At 50.1% G+C, this 16,495-nt stretch overlaps 5 protein-coding genes across 5 annotated transcripts; 3 read left to right on the top strand and 2 right to left on the bottom strand.

Moving 5' to 3' along the window:
* Window positions 1-571: 571 nt before the first annotated feature.
* L228DRAFT_259463 (hypothetical protein) lies at window positions 572-4,059 on the top strand. Its single transcript, XM_018334163.1, has 2 exons — window positions 572-1,185; window positions 1,265-4,059. The coding sequence occupies exons 1-2, from the start codon at window positions 814-816 to the stop codon at window positions 3,584-3,586; spliced, it is 2,694 nt and encodes an 897-aa protein (XP_018189768.1). The 5' UTR covers window positions 572-813; the 3' UTR covers window positions 3,587-4,059.
* Window positions 4,060-4,599: 540 nt separating this feature from the next.
* On the bottom strand, window positions 4,600-5,390 carry L228DRAFT_259462 (hypothetical protein; the record flags this gene model as incomplete). The annotated part of the gene is made up of 3 exons (XM_018334162.1): window positions 4,600-4,844; window positions 4,987-5,142; window positions 5,274-5,390. 3 exons carry the CDS (start codon window positions 5,388-5,390, stop codon window positions 4,635-4,637), a joined length of 483 nt encoding a protein of 160 aa, XP_018189767.1. The 3' UTR covers window positions 4,600-4,634.
* A 4-nt stretch (window positions 5,391-5,394) lies between these two features.
* L228DRAFT_245111 (hypothetical protein) lies at window positions 5,395-5,886 on the top strand. Its single transcript, XM_018332087.1, has 2 exons — window positions 5,395-5,719; window positions 5,843-5,886. Exons 1-2 carry the CDS (start codon window positions 5,464-5,466, stop codon window positions 5,845-5,847), a joined length of 261 nt encoding a protein of 86 aa, XP_018189766.1. The 5' UTR covers window positions 5,395-5,463; the 3' UTR covers window positions 5,848-5,886.
* Window positions 5,887-6,159: 273 nt separating this feature from the next.
* L228DRAFT_228176 (isoleucyl-tRNA synthetase) lies at window positions 6,160-11,918 on the bottom strand. The gene is made up of 5 exons (XM_018330469.1): window positions 11,794-11,918; window positions 10,212-11,719; window positions 8,932-9,538; window positions 7,113-8,864; window positions 6,160-7,045 (listed from the first exon to the last, which is right to left on the bottom strand). The coding sequence occupies exons 1-5, from the start codon at window positions 11,849-11,851 to the stop codon at window positions 6,279-6,281; spliced, it is 4,692 nt and encodes a 1,563-aa protein (XP_018189765.1). The 5' UTR covers window positions 11,852-11,918; the 3' UTR covers window positions 6,160-6,278.
* Window positions 11,919-12,812: 894 nt separating this feature from the next.
* On the top strand, window positions 12,813-16,413 carry L228DRAFT_208822 (kinesin-like protein-like protein bimC; the record flags this gene model as incomplete). The annotated part of the gene is made up of 5 exons (XM_018329777.1): window positions 12,813-13,187; window positions 13,245-13,891; window positions 13,943-14,996; window positions 15,044-15,499; window positions 15,556-16,413. 5 exons carry the CDS (start codon window positions 12,813-12,815, stop codon window positions 16,411-16,413), a joined length of 3,390 nt encoding a protein of 1,129 aa, XP_018189764.1.
* Between the last annotated feature and the right edge of the window lie 82 nt (window positions 16,414-16,495).

The raw sequence follows: 16,495 nt of genomic DNA, 5'->3' as shown, positions 1-16,495 counted from the left end.
ATAGACACCTTCCCTACCTCCTTGTATACCAATCGGGCTTTCTCTCCCATCTGATAATTTGTCTCGTTGCCAGATCAACCAATTGGCCATGATATCATTAATCATATGTTTAAATTATTGTTCAAATTAAAGTCCACAACAGGGCCTGACAGTAATTGTCATCATCTTCCGTGGTTCCATACCGTCAGCGTCATTATTATTGTGACCGTGCGAATTACCCCTATTCGGCCCGCTTTACCGCTCTTCATAACTAATAATCTGCCCGAAAAGGGTTAGTCGGCCTCACACTAGTGTAGCCCCGACCACGAGGGGCTTTTGTGACTTCATGAGAGCCCAAAGCCAATCGACGCACGTTACCCTAATAAGGAAAGACAGTCACTCGCTTAGTCTGTAACAGGTATAGTTAACCACTCCAAATGGGAACTAATGTGTCCGCAAAGGAACGAACCCCCCTGACCCCGCGAAGACCCTTTTTACGTACCTATAGTAAGTTAGTGTATGTTTACATGCAGCTCTACTCTGCGTCTTTTTGACTTATTATTCTGCTCCTTGTTGCTACTCCCTGCCCATTCGCTCACGAGACATCTTGCAGTAGTCGTCCATCTCCCGTCTCCTTCCAGGATCAGCTTTCGATAGTCTTCTTTTTACTTTTTATTGTACGTGCAGCCTGGATATTACTGGCAAACAAAGACAACCAGTCACCGACGACGCATTCCTCGGGCCTTGCGCAACCCCCCCAGGTCTCACTTTTAGCTGGCCCTTTACATCGCCGAAAATCCAAATACATGCGAATGGACCGAGCTAGATCAGATCATGTCGAGATCCTCGAGGCTCCCGGCACTCCCTTCTCCATATCCTCGTTCTCGGGACCAGCAGTCTAGGCCGGTGCGTTCCTCGGGTTCAATCAGAACCCCCGCTGTGGCTCCAGGCTCTCCATCTGCTTTGCCTCCGATCTCCGATATCTTCCCTCACACGCATCATCTCGTCATAACCACTCCTAAACATGTCTACTCTTGGACGACAGACGGTGTCACCCACCTTTTCACCTCAGGTTCCGAAGGCATTGTTGCCGCAAAAAAGGCAAAGGATGGCAGCGGAATTTTGGCCATTGCCGACAGCCAAGTCGTGGTGCTGCACGATACACGTCGAAAAATGGACGAGAGCTATCGCTTGAAAGGAGCAGAGGTGCGCGCATCCACACTCACGCACGAACCTGTCTTGCATGAGTATGCGAAGAGACTGACAAATTACTATAATCATCTAGGGCCAAGTTCGGCTGCTGGGTTATGCTGACGAATCGAAAAGTCTCCTGTTTACTACTTCCTTGCAAAATTCCGTCCAGACTTACTCATTAGCTCAGTCCAAGCTGCTGCTGCCAGCCCAAGACCACCCCTCCCCACCAACCATTTTAGCTCTGTCATCGCCAGCTCAGCTCTTGCTCTCGGCATCGGTGAACCCGCCAACCATCCATTTGAAGAACCTGACCTTGGGCACGCCGCCGCTAAACTTGCGTCCGAACTGTTCTTCATCAGCCGTCGTGGTAGCATCCTTTCATCCGGATCGCGCCAATGTCTTTCTTCTTGCATTTGCAGATGGCACGCTTGCCATGTACGATGCCACGGCCATGTTCCGGGGTGACGAGCACCAGGCCAAAAGCGGTGTGTCTGCCGGAAGGAGGAAGAGTCCGGAAGTCTCAGTTATCAGAAACCTGCATGCCGCAGGCATGACGACGGCTCCGGCAGACCCAAATGGCGTATTGGATGGCGCAGCCTTGGGCGGATACGACCAGGGAACCGGGACTGTCAGCGTCGGTAGTAAAGCGCTTGGTATTACAGCCGCCTCTTTTGTGCCTGGCTACCGGGCACGTGCCATCAGCGCAGGCGCCGATGGAAAGTGTTGCTTGGTAGATTTTGAGGGGGGCGGAAAAGGGAAGGCCAAACTCATCAAATCGTGGCATCTGCAAGCGCCAGCAACGAGCATGTCCATCCTACCCATGAATGAGCGACCATCTTCAGCTTATCGCTCTGAGACACCGTCTTTTAAGGACAGCGCAAGGTCGACTCCCAGCACCCCTTTTGCTCGCCGCCAGTGTATTGTCGCCATTGGGCGGGTCGACGGAAAGGTGCTATTGTACAATGCAATGGGAAGGCTCTTGGCTGAGCAGACCATCAATCCGGGAGGGGGGAGAATCATTGAAGTCGATTGGGTACCAGCCTTGGAAGATGTGACGAAAAGAAGAGGAGGCAGAGAACGAACCCAGAGACAAATGCTGTCACCGTTCAAGACACCCAGTAAGCCAAAACAACCAGCTACTGGACAGTCCCGCCTGACAACAGGGCCTCGCTCCGGTGTGGGTCAAAACACGACGCCACGGCGACAAGTCAAGTCCAGGAGAAAGAGCTTAGGGTCCTTGCTCGCTGCCGGCCGGCAAGTGCAGGAACAAGTGGTGGACGTGCATGACGGCAACGACAGTGGCGGCGACAGTGCGTCGGAGCCCATGACTGCTGTCAAAGTGACACAAGGGATCGGCGGTCAGTCAGACGGCACGGTTGATTCCGCTGATGGTTGGTCTGGGAATGATGGGCCAGAGCCGGTTACTTCGGATTACATGAGCCTCTTCTCGCCTGTAAAACGCTGGGCTCAGCCAGTTGAGACCATAAGCAAGAGCCCGTCGCCTTGTGAGACAGATTATCCCGAGAAGCTCGAAGGTGGCTTGTCCGCCGACTTGCAGGGCCTCGAAATTGGCGAGACGGAACTAGACCGCGGTGATGAGCCCCGTCTCAGGCCATCGCATCGCCGAAAGGATTCGACTTGTCGCCCAGTAATCCCCGCTAGACACACATCTCGAAGATCCCGACGCATCTCTATTCGAAGGACCCACGCGTCTCACGAGAAGAAGAACAGTGTGAGCCTTGACGGTGCGAAGATACTAGCAGATCTCCGAAAAGTAAGCAACAACGGGCCCGACTCTAACAATCGCAACCTGTCTCTTTTTGCGCCGTATATGCAAAAGAACCTCGTCAAAGACGACAGTACGGCGCCGCTTAAACCTGATGTACCGGCATATGGTGTCCGAGAGTCTCATGAACCGGTGATGAAGCCGGAGGAGTCGAGCCGAACAGAAACAGGCGATTTTGCTGATATCTGGCTCACCGAAGCCGAAGGTGAGAATGCTCATCCTCCCCGGTCAACGCGGAAAAGAGGAAAGACCTACTCTGGACCAAAACCCGAGCATCGCCGAACAGTCACATTTGACTCGCCAGCATTTCACAGCAGCTTCTCGATTCACGAGGACCAGGAATTCACCTCGACAATTTTGTCCCCTGTTTCGCCCGGTCGGCGCGGACATTTGACAGAGTCGACTCCTAATATCCAATCTCCTGCAAAGACCCAGTACGACTCTGCACGCCACCCAACTTGCTGTTCACAACTCGAGGCCGAAGTCGCACGGCTACGAGCGGACATGCATGAAATGAAGCTTGAAATGGAGCGGCAACGCTCCCTGTTTGAATCGCTCATTCGTAATGGTCAAGCCTACATTTCGATTCCAGACTCTAGTCTCCTTCACGAGCCCATGCTTGTTTGATGATCCTATTGACGTCTTTTTCCCTTTTCAGCCCCTTTTAATTTTTCGAGTCTCGTTGCTTTGGTGTTTTAGCTTCTCCCTGCTAGATTAAACCTTGTGATTCTTTCCGCATCTTCTCTGTATTATATTGACACCAAGCAATTGGAGCCCTGATCCTGTGTTTACACCCGCTCGTTGTTCCAAAAGCTTAGACTTTGCATTATTTTTGCTACTTTCTCTTCTCCTGTAAAACTCCCTTTTAATGGTTCCGCTCTCTGATTCTTACCAGCCGCAAGGCAAAAGTTTAGACTGCTATGTGGCATTGGGTGCTCGGTGCTTTAGGCTTCTCAACTCTCTTCTCTTTCTTATCGTTCCCTTATCCTTTTCCACTTTTACTGTATGCTACTTTTCCTTTTCCATGTCATAGACCACGATATCCATTGTCGAACAACGAATTTGTATCATAACGCACCTTTACATTTTCCGCAATTGCCGAAAAACGAATCGATATGGCATCAGCAGCCCGGCCTCGGGTTTATATTTTTATTCTTATTTTTATTTTTAATACCTTGATGATTTGCCAATCGCATGAAAAATTATAATAATTCCTAAGTAGTGTATATCACAAGCCAAAACAAGTACAAACAGTAGAGCCAAGGACGTTAATAGCTCCCTCATACCTACCCAGGTTAGATAAATACCGTAACTAATTAAAGCAAAGATTCTTTTGTCTGTCTCTTCTCTACCCCTCGTTCTCTTCTCTTCCTCCCGTTGTCTTTTTTCCGTTAGTTACCTTACTCAGCTTTGGCCTCGTTGAGGTCGGTTACAGAGTAACTTACTCTGTACATGTAGAAATTTGAGGTGGGGTTTGGCGGAGGCGGGCGAGATCCCCGAATCCCCGAATCCCCGAATCCCCGAATCCCCGGATCCCACAAGTCCCCAATTCAATAACTATACTCCGTACGGTTGATATATTCAACACAGCCGACGGACTGACGACAACGGCCCCTCCTCCGTCTCCGCGTCCGTTTAATCTACGATTGTAGACTTTCAGCTGCAGCTCGACCCCTCATATCGCGTAGCTAGGAGTATGCGGGGCGTCGTCGTCGTCGTCGTCGTCGTCGTAGTTGAGAGCAGAGGGGCAGAGGGGCAGAGGTTCGGTTAGAGATGGACGGTCGAAGTGTGCCAGGTGTACCGTGTGAGATGGCAACATAGCGACATCGACATATCCATTGTAACCATGCGAAACAATACAACTGTACAACGTACAACTGTATCTCTATACCATCTGTACAAAAAAACCTTAGAGGCTATAACTACAACTACAATACAATTCGAATCAAAGTACATATGTTTTTCAATTGCTGTATTTTGTACATACGGTACACATGACAATGCACACAGTTAGGCTGGATACCTACCTTAGATGGATGACTTTTACCTAGGTATGTCGAGTAGACAGCGGGGAGACGGCGAATAAGGCCGGCAGAATCAGAATCAGAGTCGGGGTCGGGGACGGGGTCGGGGTCCACGTCCACGTCCACGTCCACGTCCACGGCAGCCAGGCAGCGCAAATCCTACCAAACCAAGAAAAACAAAGAAGCGACGATCATCAAGACGAACTACTGGTATTCGCGAAGACCCTTTTTGTGAAAATGGCCCAGTGGCCCCGCCATCCATCAATCCATTCAATCCATCTACACCCTACCGTAGTATAATCGAACGTCGACGTCAAGTAACTTCGTATCAACCTATTAGATTCCACGCCGGCGCCCCGAGAGTCCCAGATTCCGCACAGGTCCTTGGACGAATGTGTAAAGCACATTGCTAGAAAAGGAAATCAATCAAATCGTCGTCGAACGTCGTCGGAGTAAGGGTCCGACAAATTATAATACCTTATGTTTTTTTTTTGTCTCTTTGTCTCTTTTCCCCCCTTCCCTTCCCTTTTCGAGACTTCCCCTCTCGAGATTTCAGTAGGTCACAACAAATTCCGGTACGAAGGAGGTCACAACATAGAGCAAACGTACAGAGTATCGGGCCCTACGATCAACGATCAACGATCAACGATCTGGGACTCACCCGACTCACCGCCCGAGTCCCCTGCGCTGATGCAGTCCAGACTCCGCATACTCCGTACTCCGTACTACGTACTCCGTATGTGCCCCCTCGGTGGAGCCCTGTCTAGCGGAACCGATGTAGAAAACAACCCCGCGTATACTCATAGAATTCTAGATTTCTAGAATTTCGAGAAATGGATTTAACAACTAACAGTTACAGGGTAGCCAGGATTTCGGTTGGGCCTGGCTGGATCCGAATGAGGAAATTAGAAAAAGTGTCGTTAAACGTCGTCGGACATGAGGGTCCGACGAATGTTGCGAATGGGACGAATGTACGAATGTACGAATGAGACGAATGGTATTCCACCTCAAGTTAGAGAGAAAAAGGAGAGAGATATTTCCTTCTACCTAGTATATTTCCACAACCATTTTTTTTGTAAAAAGGACTCGGCTACTTGGCTAACCACCGAAAGAAAGAAATCTATGATATATGATACAATTAGTTAATAGATAATACATAATACAGGAAAATATAAAAACGGGTATTTTTCAGAAAGCGCTTTTTTGCTCTGTAGGCGTGTTATTGATAAAAGCAAAAGGTATCCAAAGACCTAAGATTTCGAAGAGACCTAAGAGACCTAAAAGATCTAGGAGACTTAAGCTGCGGAAGCGGCGGCACCGGCGGCATCTGCTTTGAGGCTGCTATCCACCAAGGCCGGTTCCAGTTTGGCAACAACATCCTCACACCGCTTGCAGAGGCTGTCATCGGCCTCCTTGGCTGGAGCGGGGGCTACGTATTTCCAGCATCGGGAACACTTGGCGTCCCGAGGAGGAAGGACATGGGCGGTGCCCTTTCCTCCATCCAAGGTGTTAAACTCTGCAGAGTAGACCCATTCAGCATCCTTGACAATGGTAGGTTCCGAGGAGGACTCCAACGAGACAGAGGAGACGACGAAGAAAGTCTCGAGCTCGTCCTCGTAGCTCTTGAAGAGCTCGAGGCCAGCGGATGAGCCGTCGGGAAAAGAAAGGACAATGGAGGATTGGAGCGAAGAGCCAATTTTCTTGGCGGTTCTGGCTTGCTCCTGTGCGGATTTAATTGCTGCATTGGCTTCGCTAAGCCAAGCGTAGTCAACGGCTAATGAGCTGTCATTCCACTCGGCGGGTGTCTGTGGAAAGATGCGTTGCAATGGAGGGGTGGAGGCCGCTTTGAGAGCCTCGGGTGAGAATTCCCAGGACTCCTCGACGAGCAGTGGCGTGACCGGCGCAAGTATCGCCTGGAGATGCTCGAAGATGTAGGAGAGGACAGTTTGGGCCGCTCGCCGACTAAGGCCGTCAGGCTGGTCGACGTATAGTCGGTCCTTGACGGTCTCAATGTAGAATGCAGACAAGTCTGTATTGACCCATCGGTTTACTGCAACCATGGCTTCGGTGAGGAAACAATACGTTAGCACATCACTTTCAAATCTATTGTCCGATCCAAAGTAACAAACCTCTGTAAAACTCGTACTGGTTGTACGCTTCCAATACGGTCTTGGTGACCTCCGATAGTTGAAACAAGGCTATCTTGTCGATTTTGGTGAGATTCGCATACGGCACGGCAAATCGCGGGTCCCAGTCCTCGAGCGCGCCAAGCAAAAGCTTCATGGTGACTCGAAACTTTTGCAGGCTCGTGTTGATAGCCTTGAGAACAGGCTGTCCAATGACCACATCACGAGTGTAGTCGTTGCTAGCGGCCCACAGTCGTAGCGCGTCTGGCCCCATTCCATCATACACGGGCTTGCTATCGCTCGCGACCTCGCCCTTGGCCTTTTTCTTCTTCTTTGGCGGAAGAAGTGTGCCACTAGTGATTTGTTCGGGCGAAATGACGTTACCAAGAGACTTGCTCATTTTTCGACCTGCATGATCGAGGGTAAAGCCGTGGGTGACAAGCGTCCGAAACGGAGGGCTCGGGAGGCTGTCGGGCTGCGTTATGTTACCTCTTTGATGGGCAATAAATGTCAGCAGACTCGATTGGAACCAACCACGGTGCTGATCTGTGCCTTCAAGGTAAACGTCTGCGACCGGTTGCCCCGCATTTGCAAGATCCTCAACTTGAGACCAGCTTGTGCCGCTATCAAACCAAACGTCCATTGTGTCTTTCCCTCGCCTGTACATGTTGATGCCAGAGGACTCTCGTAAAGAAGGAGCTAGCCAAACAGGGTCATCCTCGGCATCAGTCCACCAGGAATCAATACCACGTTCCTCGATAACCTTCATTATATGGCCCACAGTCTCGTCTGTGAGTATCGCAGCCCCAGTTTCTCTATGGTACAAGGCAGGGATTGGAACGCCCCAGGACCGTTGACGAGAAATGCACCATTCGGACCGTCCTTTGACGAAGCTTTCCAGCCTGGTCTTACCGGTCTCTGGAATGAACTTGACAGAGTCAAGGGCACGAAGCGCTTCATCCTTGATGCCGCCAACGTCGGCAAACCACTGTTCCGTCGCCCTGAGAATGATCGGAAGCTTTGAGCGCCAGTCATAAGGATATTTGTGTCTGTACGAATAAGTGCAAAGGACATTGCCATAGGGGGCCAAATAGTCCAGGACAGCCTTGCTTCCTCCCTTCAAGACCTCCATCCCCGCCAGTCTTTGTGGATCATCCGGCAGAGCTTCCTTGGTGAATTTCCCGTCGTCATCCACGGGCGCAAATGCCGGAATATCGTTGCGACGACAAAGATCATAATCCTCCATACCATGACCAGGCGCGCAGTGAACAATTCCTGAACCGGAATCTGCAGAGACAAAATCGGCATGGAGAAGCCTTTGAGGCTTGGCTGCCTGCCCTTGAAGTACATTGATATATTCCGTAGAATTAACTATCTCTGATCCAGGAATCGAGTCAACGACAATCTTTGGTTCATCTTCGAAACACTGTTTCGAGACATCCTCTAATCGTGTTTTAGCGACTAAAAGCTGTCCGTAGCTTGACGTTTCGATGATTGAGTATTCGAGGTCGGCATGAACAGCGAGAGCGCGGTTCGCAGGGAGGGTCCATGGTGTCGTCGTCCAGATGACGGCACTTAGGTTCTCAGCGTCGACACCAGAGCATGCTTGAAGCGTAGGAGAGAGCTTCGTGAGCGGAAATTTAATGTAAGCTGCGGTTGATTTGTGATCTTCATAATATTCCAATTCTGCTTCCGCAAGCGCAGTACCAGAGGAAGGAGACCAGTAAACGGGCTTGTATCTTCGATATACCAATCCTACCACAACTTGTCAGCACCCTCAGGCTCCACTGTCTTCAATTTTCCAGGGGAACTTGTCCCATACCATTTTCCACCATCTCTCTGAAAATCCCCAACTGCTTCATTTCAAACTCCTTATTCATGGTCTGATATGCCCCATTCCAGTCACCCATGATCCCCCAGCCTTTGAAGCCATTCTTTTGTTCCTCAACCGTCTTTGATGCGAGTTCGCGAGCAGCCTTCCTCACGGAAGAAGGCTCCAGTCGCGCGCTGGAGGCTGATTTCCCATCCAAGCCTTCTTGCTGCTGAAGTGCCTTCAACTCGATTGGCAGACCGTGGCAGTCCCAGCCAGGCACATATCGTATACGCTTTCCTTTGCTCAATTCCCATCGGTTGATCAGGTCTTTGGATATCTTGTTCAACGCATGGCCGACGTGTAGACTTCCATTTGCATACGGGGGGCCATCATGAAGTATAAATTCATTTTCCGCTGGTCGATGGCGGCGCTGCCATGCATAGAGGTCATCGGTACATCGTTGGACATACGCGGCCTGTTCGGCGGCCGAAGGACGAGCAGGAAACGCTGACTTGGGGAGTCTGAGCGTCGACGACCATGAGGCAAGAAGAGAATGAGTTGGTCTAGGCATTCTATAAAGGAAGCATTCTGTCAGGATGCGGGCCAAACAAAAAGGCTTTCAAAGACAATCAAATCCCACACAATTGAGCGGGTTATATGCACATTGCTGCTCTATACTGAAGCTATTCAGACCGCGGAAAGACTTGGCGGCAAGTTCCGGCCGAGGGCGCAGCGGATATGTTTTCGCGAAGCCGCCGTCAGGCCCGGCAGGGCCGTCCGAGGGTCCTCTCCGCGATATTCCACGGTGGGGGAGTATAGTAGTGTCTTGTCAGGCATAACCCAAGTACAAATTGACAACAATCTGGTATTTGCACGCTGCATGCACCCGCCGAATCGGCTTAAGAGATTGTCTTAAGAACACTTTGGTCCAGTGTCAATTGGACTTCTTACAACGTGTTTCTTGATCTGATAAAGAGTTGATTGTGACATTTCTCTATATTTATCATTATTATACGGCAGATGCTTGTGATCATAAAGTGTAGCTACAGAATAAAAATACTATCGAATACACAGCGACTGTCCAGGAAAACCTAAAATATGATGAGATGTTATGCTTTCATAAAAGTCGTTATATGTTATGGATGCAAAATCGTCTGCAAGGAGGAAAACAATCCTCCCAAAGGGGATATCACTGGATACAACAGAAAATGCAATGCTGAACAACGCCAAAGGGAAGAAAACACAGCACCGACTGCCGAATGCGTTCAAAAGACCGTCAAACAACTGACTGCGCCGTTCTTCAGGACCTCAAACACAAGACCTGGAAACCCAAATAATTCGGTGTTCCCAAGAGCAAGGTCTTGATCCACAGAATCGTTTGCATCTGGTCTCTTTCCACCTACGCTTTCTTCCCAGCCGCCGAGAAGTTCGCAGCTGCTCCCAGGGCTGTCGCCCCACCCTCGATTAAGAACCATTCCCCGCTGGAAAGATTTTTCTTCTTCTTCGCTGGTGTAGGTGCTCCTCCAAACCTCTTTGAGCCGCCCTGAGATATCTTCAAATTTCATCTCAGACGTTAGAGGATCTTTGTAATGAGGAGTAGGAACATGCTCAAGCGTCCAACGACTCCGCCGATGTCGATTGAAAGAATAGGATCCTGGAATATTTGCATGCAGGAGAAGCTTAGTTGCAGTAAGATGTGTTGCTGAGGAGGCATTCACTGGGCTCTTGCGGCGACTGTCAGTTGAGGTTTGATCGCGGGTCGCTGTGGGTGAAGGCAGGGACGGAGCTGTCGGGTTAGAAATGAAGATATCGAATCCATGGTGAAAATAGTTATAGAAGCACTCGGCTGACGCAATTTCTCGGTCCTTGTAGCTTGAAGCAGGATCATTTTCATCGTCGGAATCATCAGTGCCTGTTTGTGAGGACGACTGGTCCGTATCGGTGGAGTCATCTGGACCACCTTTCAACATGCCACTTAATCTTCGGTTCACACCATCTTCTATGTTGCGAGTTCGATGAATCGACAACCTCCGATCGTTCTTCCTGTATATCGCGTCGGGAGGGCCTAGCTCAGCAACTAGATCTTGAGGGGTTGTCTCGCTCAGGATGATCCAGAATGATGGGCTTGACCTCCGAACCAGTTCAATGCGGCCTTCGCCATGGACTTTGACCAATTCCACCTCATCGGGCACCGTTTCACGGCCACGACCACCAAGCGCTAGAGATCGTGGATGCTGGGGTGCCCGAGAATAGAGATGCGTGCGCGCATCCGGCCACGAAGAACCGTTGAAAATAGCCATAGAAGTGGCGGGCGAGGCGGCCGATGACGATAGAAGTGAGACAAAATCGACGGCAGCCGACCAAGCCGATGCCTGCAGGGGGAATGAGAAGGCTATGCCGGGGTATGACAAGACGTAGATGCCAGAAGCTGTATCATTACTATCGACAGGAGGCAGATATTCTCCCGGAAACGCAGGGCCAAAGAGCCGATTATAGACATGCCGAAAAGCTGGCCCATTTGGACCATTCGGCTGACCAAGGTTTATGTCTTCAGAGGGCGGCTTGAATATCTCGTTGTTTTTGTAGCTCAGCTTGCTCTTTGTGAAGTCCAGCACCTCTATCAGTCGCAGTCGCTGGTCTGGCCCATCGAAGCGTAAGCGGAGACCGTTCGCGGGAAGGGTCAGGAGGATCGGGGTCGCAATCGGCTGAGACGATGAATAGGAAACATCGATTACAGGAAAAGTCCGGGGTTGCGCCTTTAAATGCGTCAAAATGGCGTGTAGCGACGCCCCGAGCGCTGTGATGAGCGGGAATCATTAGCCACAGCAGCTCATGAGAAGAAGCAAGGCGGAGATTAAGTGCCGCACTTACTGAGGAATCCTAACCCTCTATTAGGATGAACCTGGGCGGAGAATAATGGAGGAGCCATGCAGATTAAGCAGGAGCGTATCGTCAGAGTAAGGAGGGAGGAACGATACAGATGATATGGCTAAGGTTGGGTATGAGGCAATGATGCAGGTGTTATGCTCTGCCGTATCACAAGTTATGCGAGACACAACCGTGCACAATTGCGGGGGAGCATGACCGCTTCGGGGGCATGTGCTAGTTGTATCATGACCTAATGTATTGTCCGGGTTACGTTGGGCATATTTGATTCATCATAGCCAAATTTCTCTAATATCGAATATTTCATCGAATTATATTAGGCTCAGCTCTTCTCAAGTTCAATTAGCTTTTAATCCTCATCGTTCCAATTTCTTTCTGCTTGTCCCATGTGCAAGATTCTACAGTAAGCAGTGTACCTCTGGGGACCCTTGTTGTATTTGCCGCCTTGGCCTGGTAACTGGTCGCGGTTTCCTTTTCCGTCGAGCTCCGCTGGGCTCTTTAACGAAGGGGCGCTGGTCCGTGCGTAAGTACAGGCTGCCGCTTCCTCGCTAGTGGAGATAGATTACCTCCGTAGAACTCGGCTGTTTCATTTGTTTACACTGCTCTGCTCCTTCCGCTTAGCGACGCTTACCACAAACAACCCAATTATCAACACACGCGTTGTCATTGCTGCTTTGACCCCATGTCAACGCCATCCCACAATACCTGCATGTCGTTGCATCATCGATCTCCTTGTCCTCTTACCTCTACGTCTGAACTCTTTCACTGATACTTTCTCCTGACCTTCCTCCGTTTACGGCAGTACCACTGTTCTTACTCCTTTCCCCCCAACACAACAAACGGAATCCGTCTCGATTGAAGTCTCTGAATTTCAAAGTGCCATCAAACTGCCCTATATCAAGATGGCTGGAGCAGCGCGCGCACCTTCCGCGGCGCCTGCCAGAAGGCAAAACACTCGAAACCCTATTCCTCCCAGACCTTCAGTCGCAAGAACTCGAAGAACAATGAATTCCGTCGGCGCTCGCCCATATGGTCGAGGAGCCTCTCCGGTAGCAACGACCACACCCGCAGACACACCTGTCACACGATCCCCCGCAGTTGCACACAGTGGTATGAAGCGCAAGACGCGCGACTACGAGCCTGAAAGCGATGAAACAAACATCCATGTTGTTGTTAGATGCAGAGGTCGAAATGATCGCGAGGTCAGAGAGAACAGCGGAGTGGTTCTGTCCACAGAGGGCGTCAAGGGGAAGTTTGTTGAGCTCTCCATGGGCCCAAGCGCGCTTAGCAATAAGACCTACAACTTCGATAAAGTATTCTCACCTGCAGCCGACCAAGCCATGATTTACGAAGACGTTGTTGCCCCAATCCTAAGCGAGGTAAGTTGAGTCTGATTTTGGACAACCCCTGAAGAGAAATGACTAAATATCATGCAGATGCTGGCGGGATATAATTGTACGATTTTTGCGTATGGTCAAACCGGCACCGGAAAAACATACACAATGTCTGGCGACATGTCGGACAGTTTTGGCCTTCTGTCCGACTCTGCGGGCATCATCCCCCGCGTATTGCATTCACTCTTTGCGAAGCTGGAAGGCGAGGAGACTGAAAGTTCCGTTAAATGCTCATTTATCGAGCTCTATAATGAGGATTTGCGAGACCTGCTTGCCGCAGATGAGAGCACGAAGCTGAAGATTTTTGATGACAACAAAAAAGGGCACAGCTCAACCATTGTCCAAGGCATGGAGGAAACGCATATCAAAACGGCAGCTGATGGGATCAATCTTCTACAAAACGGTAGTTACAAGCGCCAGGTCGCTGCGACCAAGTGCAACGATCTCAGTTCTCGAAGCCATACTGTGTTCACCGTCACGGTTTACATAAAGCAGCCGTCGGAGACAGGCGATGATTTTGTCAGCGCTGGCAAGCTCAATTTGGTAGATCTCGCTGGCAGCGAAAATATTCAGAGGAGCGGCGCAGAAAACAAAAGAGCGGCCGAAGCCGGTCTTATTAACAAGAGTTTATTGACCTTGGGACGCGTCATCAATGCGCTTGTCGATAAGAACTCACATATTCCTTACAGGTGAATTAACTCTGAAACGAGCTCGTCCCTTCTGATGCTGATTGTTGCTAGGGAATCAAAACTCACTCGCCTTCTACAAGATTCTCTCGGCGGCCATACCAAAACCTGTATCATCGCCACTGTTTCCCCGGCAAAAAGTAACCTTGAGGAGACCATTTCAACGCTAGATTATGCTTTTCGTGCAAAAAATATCCGAAATAAACCGCAGTTGAATCAATTAGTATCGAAGAAGACGCTTCTTCGGGATTTCACTGTTGAAATAGAAAAGCTCAAGAGCGAATTGATTGCAACCAGACAGCGGAACGGAGTATATCTCACCAATGAACATTATGAAGGACTTACGGTAGAGAGCGAGTCCCGGAGGATCTTGTGCGAGGAACAAAAGGCCAAGATTGAGACCATGGAGGCATCTCTGAGAAATAAGGTTCAGGAGTTGTTTTCGCTTGTCAATACCATGTCTAGTCTGAAGAAAAACCACGAAGAAGTGAAAATCATTCTTGGGGAGACGAAGACCGTTCTGGAGGAAACGCAGACTGTCCTCGCGAACACCCGCCAAGAGTTGACTGATGAGACTATAGTCTCTGCAGCCCATGAGAAGACGGAACGTCAGTTACGCGCCATTGGCAGCGAACTGCTTACCACCCTTGGGCAAGCTGTCACGGATAACGACGGTCTCCATGCAAAACTTCGGCGGCGGTCTGAGCTACACAACTTACTCCGAGCGGACTGGCAATCCTCTCAAGCCCAGGTTACTGATATCACTCATCTTCTAGAGATGCGCCTGCGACAATTTCAGGATCGGCAAAAAGCCGGAGTATCCGCATTGTCGACGAGAATGGAGGGATTTGTTCGACAAGAGCTTCGTGGACTGGATGAGACGCAGACGTATCTTCAAGAGACCATGGAGTCCTTAGAACATTGGCATGATGAGAACGATGCCAAGGCATCGGAATCAAGGTCAAACATGAATGAAGTTCTTGAGGAAATCAAAGTCCTGCGCGAAGAAGTGAAGGAAAGAGTTGGTCAAGGGCTCAACGGACTCGCGGCGGCGGCGGCCCGTATCTCGGCAGGAGTCATTTCGGAATTAGAAGATTTTCAGGAAACGGTACGTAATCCACCCACATCTTCATGGTTCGTTGTTCTAAGTTTAAGCAGATGCGTGGCTCGCATAATTCCATCGAGACCGATCTACGAAACATCTTTAGTAAATTCGCTACGGACCTCGAAGCTCAAAAGACAGAATGCGATAATCTGAGGAGGGAGGCCAGTCAAGCTGCAAAGGCAGCAGCTGATGCGAACGAAGTTGCCAATTTTAGATTGGAAGCAGTGCTCGTCGAAGAGCGCCAACAATCAGCTTCTGACCGTCAGAATCTACTCACGCAAATAACAGCACTCGTAAATGCTACGGGAGAAGCTCAAGAAGCCAGACTGGCATCTAAAATCAATTCGATTCAGACCGATATCTCGGCCTCTACTCTGACATTTGGCAACGCCGAAGCTCGCTACAACCAAGCCATGGACGCGTGGTCTCTCAGAGGTGAAGCTTGCGCCAAGGAAACTTTTGATGCTTACAAGTTGTTTGAGGCTAAGCTGAACCAAGACTGGCAGGTGAGTAATTTTGGTAGCACACTCTTTTCTGATCTTGTATTGACCATCAATGTTAGTCTATGGATGCTCAAAATGAGGCTATCCAAGTCACCACGAAATCAGTCCACGAAGAGACTGTGAGAATTGTTGATGCCCAAATGGCCGACATGTCAAATCAAATGAAGGCACTTGATGAATTTGTCACTCGTGCACGATCCCAAAATGAGGATCAGTACGAATCTCACGTCCGTTCCCTGCACAGTGTTGCCACCAGAGTTCGGGAATCCAACTCTCGGGTTTGCGAACACTTTGGCAGAACCGTGGACAATGTCGAAGCTCTGGACCAAGACATGTCGGTACAGAGAAACAACCTCACGAACGCGCTTGTTCCTTTGGATACTGGAGTACGTCAACCGCTTGCCGACCTTCGCAGCCGCATCAATGGTGCGCCTTTGAAGGAATACCGCCCTACTGGTCAAACGCCGAAAAAGGTCGAATATCAGTACCAGCGTATCCTTCCGCAGACGAAAGATCGCAAGACCCTCCTCGCCACAATGAACGAAACGCAAATCCCAACCACTCCACACGACGATCCCACAAACATGTCTCCGAGCAAAGCATCGATCTATACGGATGCTGATGACGAAGTGATGCTACTCCAAACGATGGATGTTGACCAAAATTCGGCCAGCCCCGCAGATGGCTTGACAGAGGTCGATGGTAATGCTGCAACCAAGTCCCCTGTGTCGGACTCGGAAGTGCAGGCGCCGACTGAAAATCAGGAAAATGAGGATACCCCGCGCGTAAAGAGACAGAGGGCCTTTGAGAGCAAATTGCCTCAAAAGTCCAGAAAGGGATCTACTCGCGCCGAGAGCAGACCCGCCACCGTCCTACCCAAACGCCGAACCAGTACGCGAAGACGCTCATCCGCCTAGAGATGATCATTCCCTCTTGGCATCTTGACGGATCCAACAAATCCTTTGGACCTACCTCGCATTCAACCTTGTTCTTTTGGGT

This window comes from Xylona heveae, assembly GCF_001619985.1.
Source record: "Xylona heveae TC161 unplaced genomic scaffold L228scaffold_3, whole genome shotgun sequence".
In the NCBI taxonomy this organism is placed as follows: Eukaryota; Fungi; Ascomycota; class Xylonomycetes; order Xylonales; family Xylonaceae; genus Xylona; species Xylona heveae.
Note: the sequence above shows the minus strand (reverse complement) of the source record. Positions and strands in the feature narration are given on the sequence as shown.

Bases quoted from the DNA above. Each gene is read 5' to 3' on its own strand.
- L228DRAFT_259463 (XM_018334163.1), top strand. From the start codon at position 814: ATGTCGAGATCCTCGAGGCTCCCGGCACTCCCTTCTCCATATCCTCGT. The intron at 1,186-1,264 runs GTGCGCGCATCC...ATAATCATCTAG, and splicing joins ATCGCTTGAAAGGAGCAGAG to GGCCAAGTTCGGCTGCTGGG.
- L228DRAFT_245111 (XM_018332087.1), top strand. From the start codon at position 5,464: ATGTTTTTTTTTTGTCTCTTTGTCTCTTTTCCCCCCTTCCCTTCCCTT.
- L228DRAFT_228176 (XM_018330469.1), bottom strand. From the start codon at position 11,851: ATGGCTCCTCCATTATTCTCCGCCCAGGTTCATCCTAATAGAGGGTTA. The intron at 11,720-11,793 runs GTAAGTGCGGCA...CGCTCATCACAG, and splicing joins TAGAGGGTTAGGATTCCTCA to CGCTCGGGGCGTCGCTACAC. The intron at 8,865-8,931 runs GTATGGGACAAG...AAGTTGTGGTAG, and splicing joins CAGAGAGATGGTGGAAAATG to GATTGGTATATCGAAGATAC.